The 11,110-nt window shown below is 40.6% G+C and overlaps 1 protein-coding gene across 1 annotated transcript; it reads left to right on the top strand.

The window, feature by feature from the left end:
- Nucleotides 1-244: 244 nt before the first annotated feature.
- LOC139288874 (protein kinase C and casein kinase substrate in neurons protein 1-like) lies at nucleotides 245-11,002 on the top strand. The gene is made up of 9 exons (XM_070910320.1): nucleotides 245-304; nucleotides 3,560-3,716; nucleotides 3,882-4,117; nucleotides 5,473-5,628; nucleotides 6,137-6,312; nucleotides 8,230-8,350; nucleotides 8,446-8,552; nucleotides 9,212-9,408; nucleotides 10,893-11,002. Exons 1-9 carry the CDS (start codon nucleotides 245-247, stop codon nucleotides 11,000-11,002), a joined length of 1,320 nt encoding a protein of 439 aa, XP_070766421.1.
- Nucleotides 11,003-11,110: the final 108 nt, after the last annotated feature.

Here is an 11,110-nt window from a genome sequence, read left to right as displayed (position 1 = left end):
TCCCACTGAAAGGTTCCCTCCAGTTGCCAGGGACAGTTGCTACATTGCTTTTCCTCAGTGTTACACAGAGACCATGTTCTGCTTCTAATGTGTGTTTTCCTTGTTTCTGTATTGGTGTAATGTAATGTTACTGTCTCACATTGTTGTTGTTGTTGTTCTCTTTGTCTCTTTCAGTGCATGAGGAACCCAGCTCTGCTGCAGAGGACAGGTTTAGTCATTAGAGTGCTTTGCCACATCCAGGAAAATGTCTGGCTCCTACGATGAAAGTGCGGGTGCTGACGACACCATGGACAGCTTCTGGGAGGTACAGATGCACCGTCATGTCTGTTCTGATGGGTTTTCAACCTGCAACCCCTCGTCCTCACCCTCTCTTTGTCTCGTATTGATCTGTCTTCTGAAGCCCCACAGAGTCACCACTGAAACCATGAAAATTAGATTAGTGTCACTGCGTTTTTACAGGAAATGAGTCTCAGAAGTTGTCACGATGCTGTGTGAAACCCACTGAGGTTCAAAGCAGAGGGCACGTCTCCTGATGTTTTTATCCACATTTAAAGTATTAAAAATGCGTAATTAAGCATGACATTATACTTTGAAGCAAGAGTTTGACATTTTGGGAAATACGATTACTCAATTTCTTGCTGAGAAGATTCTCTCAAATCTGCCTTGTTTTTGCACTGTATGCTAAGCTATGCTAACCAGCTGCTTCTTATTTAAAGGACAGAAATGAGAGTGGTATCAATCTTCTCATCCTACTATCGACAACAACCTGAATGAGCGTGTTTCCCAAATGGATGAGCTTCTTAAAGGCGACCTGATTGGGAAGTCCTCCACGTCATTTAGCAGAAATGGAAAGTTGCAGTGTCGCAGTGCTGAAAATGTAGCCAGATTTAGTTAAAGTACACAAGCTACAACTATTCTTAGGCTAGTTTTCAAAGCCTGTCCTAACATTTTTCCCTTTGTTTTGGTTAATGAGGCCCATTCCTGCCGGACTGGAAAAAAATACATTAAAGTTTGGAATGATAAAAATGAATTTACTCATAGTAAGTCAAGTATGAGCTACAAAGTCAAATGAATTGGACTTTTACTGACTTTGTGGAGTTCGACTTTTCGTCTACATTTCTTTTTGTCTGTCTGTTGTCAGACAAGAAGAGAGGCTATGAAAAACTAATTTAATAACTTTTTAAAAAGAACATATAGATGTTCACAAAAGAAAATGAGACTAATGCACACATTATTTTCTTGGTGTAAATGGGCTTCCATCATTTACTTTTGGACACAGACTAAAAGAACAAAGTATGTGTTCAGGTAGTTCTCTCTGTGTTGAGAGTTTTTCACAATAGAAACCGTCTTACTTTGTTGAAGATGTGAGTGTCCAATGTGAACCTGCTGCACTTTTTCAACGCAATCGTTTCTTATTTAAGTTGCATTTCTTTTGTCAGTTCATGTGTTGGAAATTGATTGTGTGTCATCACAGGACAGATCACCACAAATATCATACAAGTTCTCTCCATCCTCACTTGTACTGAGATGCAGTGTGTGCACTTTTTTTTTTACCAAATTAGCGTTAATGAATTCTCTCAGTACAGAGTGTTCTTTGTATGATGGCGCCACAGAGACGCAGACAAAGAGCCTCAGTCATCAGCTACTCTGAGGCGGCCTTTCACCACATGCACCTGCCTATAGCATCTGTAAACTAGCAACACAGCTCGGGACAGCTCATGGTTTATAAATGCCTTAATTCTCAGAAACACTGATATTTGGTACAACTGGGCTGAGAAGCACAATCAAACTAAATAAAATCATGAAATAACCCCCACACTGTTGAATTACGGTGCAAATACAAGTGTGTTTTCATGTGTAGAACCAGTCCACCTGCGTGTTGTTGTTGGTGTGACTTGGCAATCTGTCACACGGGCCAAAACTCATACCGTCACACACCTGTCTCACTGCCTCCCTGCAGCTCCCTCATCTCAAACAGTAACCACACATGCATGCTCACGTCAGGACCAATCACAGCGCAGCCCTGCAGCCAGTGAACACATTAGGCGCTCCACGAGTTGTGGCTGTGTGTTGATGTATATGACTGCATGTATTCACAGCGTATACGCACGCAGTCTGCAGTTTCTATGTATTTCTGTCTCTACCTCGTCGTCTATCCCTGAGAATCTGTCTGTCTGCATTACACCACTCAAGAGGATTAAAGCAGTCACAGTTTGTGCACATACACACATTCACATACACACACAGACACACACACACACACATTCACGTACACAGACACAAAAACAAGCCCATGTCATTGCATAACTACACATGCACAGGCACGAGCAACCCCCACTACCCTCTCTTCATCATGCACCATGAGCTCACGCCCCCTGCAGGCACTAAAGAGGCGGAGCCACACGGCATGGCACTGCTTTTTTAAGGCGGCCTCGCTCTTAAGGTGGTGAGATCTAAAAGGAAAGGCAGTAAAATCATTTTGAGCAGAAAATAACCCTGAATACTGGTATGTTTGACTGACTAGGATAATAAAAAGAATAGCTTTCATACCTGGATTTAAATTGTCATTGAATAGTGTAGCATATAATATATTGCAATTAATGGAATATATTGTATATTTCAGGATGTACTTAGAGATATGCTTCAAAAAGAAGCCCACCCACATGTAACTCAGCAACAACAAATACAAAGTACAAATAAAGTTAATGTCTGTGTGTTGCCTACATGCAGTAAGGGCTGCCATTTGTAAAAGTGCATCTTGTTGTTTTGGGATTCTGCACAGCAACAGATTTTGAGGAAACTTGATCTAAAATGTTCTTGTTAGTATTTGGACACTGAAAAAGATTTTGGTTATCAAATAAGAAATGAATGTGAGGAACCACTCACACGTATAATATGAATGTTCTTATTCTGTTAATTATAGAAATGTAAATAAACATCCCTTCCAGACTTTTGTTGATGTGTAAAAATGATTAAAAGACACAAATGCCGTGAAACTAAGACATTATATCGTGTTTCCAGGAAACAGGACATGAAATTACTTCATACTACTAGCTTCTTTGCTTACAGCGAAACCTAATCGCTAACCACCAATTAGCATTCAGATAAAAAATGATTAGTGAAGAATAAAACATAATTATGTCACAGATCTCTCTGTAAAATGTGGAAACAGGGACAGAATTGAAATATTTCATTCTATAAATTATAAAATCTGCAGATAGTTAAAATCAGTTGGGACAATATTGCCCATTTTGTGGGGGGAAATTTACTCCATTTTATACTCTACGACCAAAACTGTGTTGCTTTATGTACAATCATGCTGTATGTGTATGTACACAGTGAAATCGCATTCAAAAACATTGTATTTTTTCAGTAGATAAATGTTCTTAATCTCTTCTCCCATGTTCCCATATACATCTCAAATCATTCATCGTATATTTTCATCATATATTTGAGTCTCACTGAAAAAAACGTTTTTCATCATTTTTTGCTTCTGCTATATACGTAAAGACAGATTTGTTTTCCAGTTCCTTCAGCCTATTTTCCTCCCTGTTCTCAGGTGGGGAACTACAAACGTGCTGTCAAGAGATTTGATGACGGCCATCGGCTCTGCAATGACCTCATGGGCTGCCTGCAGGAACGTGCCAAGATAGAAAAAGCCTACGGCGATCAGCTAACCGCATGGTCCAAGAGATGGAGGCAGCTCATTGAGAAAGGTCAGCATTTGGGATATAGCTCCACAAATTAATGTACTTTACACTGTCTTTCAATTTGCCAAAGCTCCGTTTACACAGTTTGATGTTTGCTCTCTGGTAATATTTGCCTGCGTGTTGTTGCACTAAATTATTTATCTGGAATGAATCATTTTCTCCGGCCCCCAGGCCCACAGTACGGCTCCGTGGAGAGAGCCTGGTTGGGTGTGATGACCGAGGCAGAGAAGGTGAGTGAGCTGCACCAAGATGTGAAGAACAACCTGGTGAACGAAGACGTGGAGAAAGTGAAGAACTGGCAGAAGGAGGCCTATCACAAGCAAATGATCGGAGGCTTCAAAGAGGCCAAGGAGGCGGAGGAGGGCTTCAAGAAGGCTCAGAAGCCGTGGGCCAAAAAGCTCAAGGAGGTGAGGGGGGATAGAAACAATCGTATATGAATCATCATGTTTATCCTCGGCGTAACAGAACAAGTTGTACTCACTTCATGAATGCAAGACACAAATGAGCTGCTCTCTGGTTCTTTCTGGCTCACACTTTGTGCTTGTGATGTCGTTTTGTTGCTTAGTGTCACATCAGCATTGTAATCTCTCCTCACTGATCGATCACTCTGCACTATCTTAAAACTTAAAAATCATAATACAAATGCAATGCACAAAGGAACACCAGGCCCTGCAGGCCTTTGAAGTAGTTTTTAAACCTATTTTTATGGAATTCACATATAATTTATTTACATTGACATTTAAAGCAGCTATAATTTATATTTTTATAATAACAATGTGCCAAAGACGATGTGAAAACAATGTGACCATGTGAAATTATCACCCAAATCTGCAGCTCCCATTGGCTTTACAGAGCTTTATAGTGAGTTTCAGCTCATTGTTTAGCTGTCCGGCAACTTTACTGTTTTGGTTCACTTTCCCCGCTTTCACTGCGTCAGCAGGCTCTAAAAACCTCGCTGTACACTACCTGCTCAGCATCAAACAGCAGATGAACAGTTAGCGAGTAACAAAAAAATCAGTTATTGCAGGTTTAGGTCTCAGTTTCTAAATTTGAACAGCAGAGGGGTAGTCTGTACTTATGATTTCATGTAGAGGGCAATCCTGGAGCTCCCCCTTGACACTGTCTATGGCTGCATCCATGGTGGTTTTACTGGCACATTTCCTACATTAAAACACAATTCATTTGCATGAGATATTTAAAACAAAAACTAAACAGGCAACAGAGTCGGTCACTAATTAATTGTCAAGTGGACCGAGTCTTGATTTCCAGCTTAGTGAGACACTTTGTAGATACTGACTTCACTACCTAAAACCAATGGTATAGCATTGTGTTCAAGGTTGAATCTTCTCTTGAATTGGCTCTTTTTGGCTCTTTTTGCGGCTTTGTGGCTGGTCCTGTATGATATGACAGGACTTAGAACCCATTAGACGGGGTTTTTAGGTACGACTGGGTTTTCTTGACACTATGTGGAAAATATGAAATCCTTCCTATGGCATTGATATTTAAAAACAAAAATGGACTGAACTGGAGCAAGTAGTGCATTATTTTATGTTTGTACTCCTTTTGGTCTTTTACCATAAGTGTCCTGGCCATAAGGACATAATCATATTTATGTAGATATACTGATCACATTAAAATAGAGAATCCTGTCTGGATATGGTCATTCCTTTTGAGATGAGTAAATGTGACTCCCTTGTGTTCCTTTAGTCAAATCAGATCATGTATTTGAGATACTGACAATGCCTGTGTTTCCGACATACAGATGGAGACAGCTAAGAAAGGGTACCACATGGCCTGCAAGGAGGAGAAGCTGGCTGCAGCCCGAGAGGCCAACGGCAAGACTGAGGCTTCTGTCACGCCAGACCAGCAGAAGAAACTCCACGAGAAAGTGGACAAATGCAAACAGGATATGCAGAAGGTGAGAACAAGGCCGGGAAAACAAGTAAAGAGATAAAAGTCTTTGTTGAGTTTCAGGAAAGTGAGAAACAAAGATGTCAAGAGCAAAAAGGATTTTTTTTTCTTACATAGTAGATGTAAGACACGTTTCTGTACGAATAAAGTCTCATCTTTTCTTATCTTGCTGGTCCAGGCTCTCCTCCAGGCAGGGTTTTAAATGGCTATTGATCAGACTAATTGATCAGGCTTTTGACATATTCTTATTCAAATGAGCAGTTTAAGATATTATGTTGTGATAGATGTCTGCAGTGTGGAGGCAAAAGTGGGATTTGTTTTGTTTTTAATGTGATGTTTTCAGTAGTAGTAGTAGTAGTAGTAGTTTTATTTGGGGCCTTAAATGTGGGATACGTTTACTTACAGAATATCAAGTTACAAACAGGAATAAGCTAACTATTAAAATAGAAATTTCTGTCCGGTTTATTTTCCACAGAGGCTTCAATCATCAGCGTGTTTTCTGCTTTCTGTCTCAGGCTAAAGAAAAGTATGAGAAGTCTCTGGAGGAGCTGAACAAGTGCACCCCGCAGTACATGGAGAGCATGGAGCAGGTGTTCGACCAGTGCCAGCAGCATGAAGTCAAGAGGCTGACCTTCCTCAAGGAGGCCTTGCTGGACATCAAACGCCATCTTAACCTCACCGAGAACCCAAGGTTAGCCAGGCTGAAGGAGCCCGTTTTATTTAGGTTTCATTTAGGACCACTGACTGTGTGTGTTTTCCCTCACATATGATTTATCAAAATACTGTATGAGAGGTCAAACAGACTGTCGAGAGTCTCTTTTTCCTCATGTCATTTTGTATATGCATTGATCCCATTTTGCTCTACTGTATATTCTGTTTTACCATCATCTCTGTATGTTGCTACAGCATTTGTTGAGCATGATTGCATACTGTACCTTTACTTTTAATCACATTGCAGACAAATCTATAATAGATTAGTTTGATTTGTTGTGTCACATTCAGTACAGTTCACTTCAAACTGATTAATCTCAACACACTTCTCAACCAGGCATGCATTTCTCATTAGCGTTCAGACTCACAGCGCTAATTAATTGATGATTCAGTCAAGTACGTTTCTGCCAAACTGAATTTTGTGCGGAGTGGATGCTGTCATATTCTGGGCTGTTTTTAGCCTGCATGTAACAACAAAGCCGGGACCCATGGCAAAGTGATTTTCAGGCTCTTTAACCAAACCTGCCTTCGGTTGCCATGGATGATTCAAGCCCTTTGCTGTCTAGAGGATTGCATCGTAGTTCATCCTGACTGGTTTCATCATTCATGGTTGGATTTGGTTGATTTCAACCATGTTACACCTCTCCTTTGACATCCACGACCTCACCTGTGTTTACCTGAACGGCTGGGTTTGGTGTAAGAGAACATGTGATAGCTCAAGTTTAAAAGAAACTGCTTTTGTGGGTGACTAGTCACACCCAATCATTATCATTTTATTTATCACTGAATCCTGTGCTCTTTCCTCCTCAACCAGCAAGTAATATTTTGACATAAAACTCATCCACACAAAAGCAGATAAAAGGAGTGGCTGTATTTACATGCCTGTATATTCTTTATCGCAATTTATTCTTTAACAGTTTCCTGTCAGATTCCACTTATAAGAAGACAGATTCAGCTTATTAGACATTTTGTGTGCATCTCACTGCCCACTGAAGATAAAAGCACAGATGAACACTGGTTTGTTTAGTTTCATGAGCTGAAGTCATTATCATGAAAGCCAGAAAGAGAAAATGTTATTACAGTATGTGCTTATTTTCTGGATTCAGTACAAGTTAAGTGAAGCTTTAGTTTCTCTTCTTAAATGTACATACATCGATCTGTTTTCCCATTTTTTCCCACACCTGACACGTTTCCTCAAAAAAAAAAAAAAAAAAAGGCAGTTCAGGCAGTGTGTTCCTGAGAGGTTGTGTTGGCTTGAATTTAAATATGCACAGATTAAATATGCTTTAATTTTCCTCCAGGATCACTGAATAAAACTGCAGAGAGGCTTTTGCTCCACTGCTAGACGTTTAGAGTATCGCTTTGCCTTTTACAAAGAACATGCGCTCATCCTTCCAAAATCTAGTTATGAAAATGAAATTGGTTCATTTTCTATTTTCAAAAATGTGCTGTAGCTCCCCTCCTCAGTCCAACACAGTGTCCATTTAGTTAATGCTCCAGCACACTTGGATGACTGTATGTAGAAAAGACATTTTCTTACTGCATTAATATATGAAACCTGGTCAGAATGGTTATTCCTGTATTCTAGGTAATATAACTACAAGGTGAACCTGCCCTTTTTCATTGCAGAGATTTGAGGAAACTGTGACAACATAAACAATAATATCCATGTAAAGGATTATTAGGATTATTCAGGCCAAATACTTCAGCTGGCGAGGGCTTCAGCTTCAGCAGAAAAAACTCAGGGAGACACTTCAGTCTTGTCATGACCCAGTGTTGGATCTCTCTCAACCCAGAATTTGAACAACACTGTGGGCTCTGTCGCCAAATTGGCAGCACCCCCAGGTCTCTTCTGGCACTTTCATCGTCACTGTGTGTTCCACTTTCCTCTTCTCAGCTATGCCACAATATACAGAGAACTGGAGCGCACGATCCTGGGTGCAAACACACAAGAGGACCTGAAGTGGTTCAGCAACAACCACGGCCCTGGGATGCATATGAACTGGCCTGCATTTGAGGTACAACATTAAACCTTCACGCAAGACCATGAGAAACCTCTCCTCTTCATTCACCACTTATCTTTCATGTGTTTCTTTTTCGCTCTCATCTCCAGGAATACAACCCAGACCAGGCCAGCGCTCCTCCAAAGAAGAAGAAACCAGACGGAGCCCCACCCACTCCGAGCACTGACCATGTGGCTCCACCTGGTGATCGTAGCAGGTTAATTCAAGGAAGCTATTGTTTACGACCACATCAATCACACTGAAGCACACTCTATTTAATCAGGAAAATATATTTTTATGAATTTTATGAAGTGAATCATAGTGTTAGTCAAATTTGAATTATTTCAAGATTAAGGACAAGACTGGTGACACTGATATTAGAACAAACATATCTGTGTCTCAATACGTTCCAACTTCGCTGCCCACTCTGTGGCTCTCACTCCCAACCACATCGGTTCCTACCGAATACTTACATCCTTAAAAACAGGTCATAAGTATTTATTTTATTCTATTTTTAAAAGCTAAATAATTAAAACAGGTGAGCGCTGACGTTTTTAGCAAATGGAGTAAAAAGTGCATTAGTTGGGAACTATTTTCAGCTGCAGATGAGAGAGTATTTACAGCAGCAGCATGGTGTATGTGGGATCAATTCAAAATAAACATGTCTTCCAGTGCGACAGTGAAGCTTATTGATAGTTTTAGGACAACAGTTTAGATCTATGGCACAGAGGAATAAGCTACACAGACAGTACTTGTTAGAAACCTTTTCACAGGGTTTACTGACTATTAGAAAGACTTTTCCTTTAAAAATGAATTCAGTATGTTTTGGGGATCACTCAACATCAAATATCACCCTGCACTTTCTCTTTCCTCCAGCGTGAGCAGCTATGATAAAAACCAAGCTTACTCGACTGAGTGGTCCGATGATGAGCAGCCCGCTACGTACTCTGGCAACGAAAACGGTGGTAACGGGAATTCATTCGAAGACGACTCCAGCACTGGCAAAGGGGTCCGTGTCCGCGCTCTCTACGATTATGAAGGCCAGGAACAGGATGAGCTCACCTTCAAAGCAGGTAATTATCAGTGGATATGTGATTCTGTCTACCATCATGCAGCTAAGCTCCTGTTTACTCATTACTTTATGAACTTGTATCATGTATATAAAGGGCCTGGGACATCGGACGCAGGAGTTTTATGATAAAATCCCACAGGTGGTCAAAAATCACCAACTCTGTCCTTATTTCTATTCTAAAGCTCTCTTCCTCTATAGAAGATAGCAGTGATTAGTAAATAATAACCACATGGAAAACAAATTACAGGCACTCGCCACCAATTAACTCAACCTCTTTGGGAAATGGTGTGATAAAGTGCTCTAGAGCCCCACACAGCGACATGACTAACACTTTAAAGACAAGCTTTTCACAGAAACATAACTGTTGAAGAAGCTACAGCTGTACATCTTGATTCCCCCACTGCACATCCAGATCCTATTTTAGAGATAAGGTGTTTTTAAAGGGGGTCTTTAAAGATGTCTTATACCTACATGCAAATTCTATAACAGTTTCTTTGTTCTTAAAAACTTAAAGGTGCCCTGAGGACTTTTCTTGTAAACAAACGTTTCTATTTACATTCAGTGTTACTCACTAAAGTGCATTGTGTGTATCCCTGGGGTCAAACAAACATAAATGCATTTCTTACATCTTATTCCTATACAAACACAAGCTGCAGCTTCCATTGAAGACACATTTTTTCTGGGAATTTGGGGTTTTAGCAACTCTATGTGGATATTTTACAGGCTGATTCCATTATATTAAAGAGTAACTTAACGCCCCCTGCAAATCTTGTTTTTGCTGGCCTCCAGTGGTTCAATGTCTCACTTTGACGTACAGGTGTACTTCAAGACCCTGTGATATCACAGTTGGGTGTGGTTACAGATGCAACAGGCTGGAAACCTTCAACCAAAGGAGGCAGCAAAACACTGCTTTTCAGCCTTAAGTTACCTTTTAAGACCATTAAATTTGACTATTCTTAAGCCAACAAGAACAAAATCGGAATTCTTTATTTTCCTACCACAATTTTATTCCTGTATGAATAATGAAGCTACAATCAGCACCAGGTTAGCTTAGCTAAGCACAAAGACTAGAACAGGGGGAAACAGCTAGCATGGCTCTGTCCAAAGGTAACAAAATCTCATATCTTGTTTGTTTAATCATACAACATCAAAAAACAACAAGTTGTGGTTTCATGGGGGGTCAAACTGTTTCTTGAAACTTAACACTCACTTGAAGCTCACTAACTGACATGTTAACGTCAGTTAGTGAGCTGTGTGTGCTGTGGTTTTTTACCTTTGAACAGATCCAGGATAGCTGTTTCCTCTGTTTCCAGTCTTCATGCTAAGCTAAGCTAACTGGCTGCAGGCAGTATTTGTAAAATTTACTGGACAGGCACGAAGGTCGTATCGATCTTCTCATCTAACCCACCAAAAATGTTTTTACATTTACATTCACTATTTGACACAGGACTGCATGTTGATTAAGGAGTGGTGTCTCCTTCACAGGTGATGAACTGACCAAGACTGAGGATGAAGATGAGCAAGGCTGGTGTAGAGGTCGTTTGGACAACGGCCGAGAGGGACTGTACCCGGCCAATTATGTCGAGCCAATCTAGTCACGTTACTGGACAAGGACACGCCATTGGAGGCAGCTTGAACTGTCCCGTCCAATCGCACCGCACATAGCCAGAGACTTAAGAGCAACACATCCCTTGCCCAACAGA

This window comes from Enoplosus armatus, chromosome 8 (genome assembly GCF_043641665.1).
Source record: "Enoplosus armatus isolate fEnoArm2 chromosome 8, fEnoArm2.hap1, whole genome shotgun sequence".
NCBI lineage: Eukaryota > Metazoa > Chordata > Actinopteri > Centrarchiformes > Enoplosidae > Enoplosus > Enoplosus armatus.
Note: the sequence above shows the minus strand (reverse complement) of the source record. Positions and strands in the feature narration are given on the sequence as shown.

Coding starts and splice junctions, on each gene's coding strand:
- LOC139288874 (XM_070910320.1), top strand. CDS start 245: ATGTCTGGCTCCTACGATGAAAGTGCGGGTGCTGACGACACCATGGAC. Junction 305..3,559: donor CCATGGACAGCTTCTGGGAG/GTACAGATGCAC, acceptor CCCTGTTCTCAG/GTGGGGAACTACAAACGTGC. Junction 3,717..3,881: donor GAGGCAGCTCATTGAGAAAG/GTCAGCATTTGG, acceptor TCCGGCCCCCAG/GCCCACAGTACGGCTCCGTG.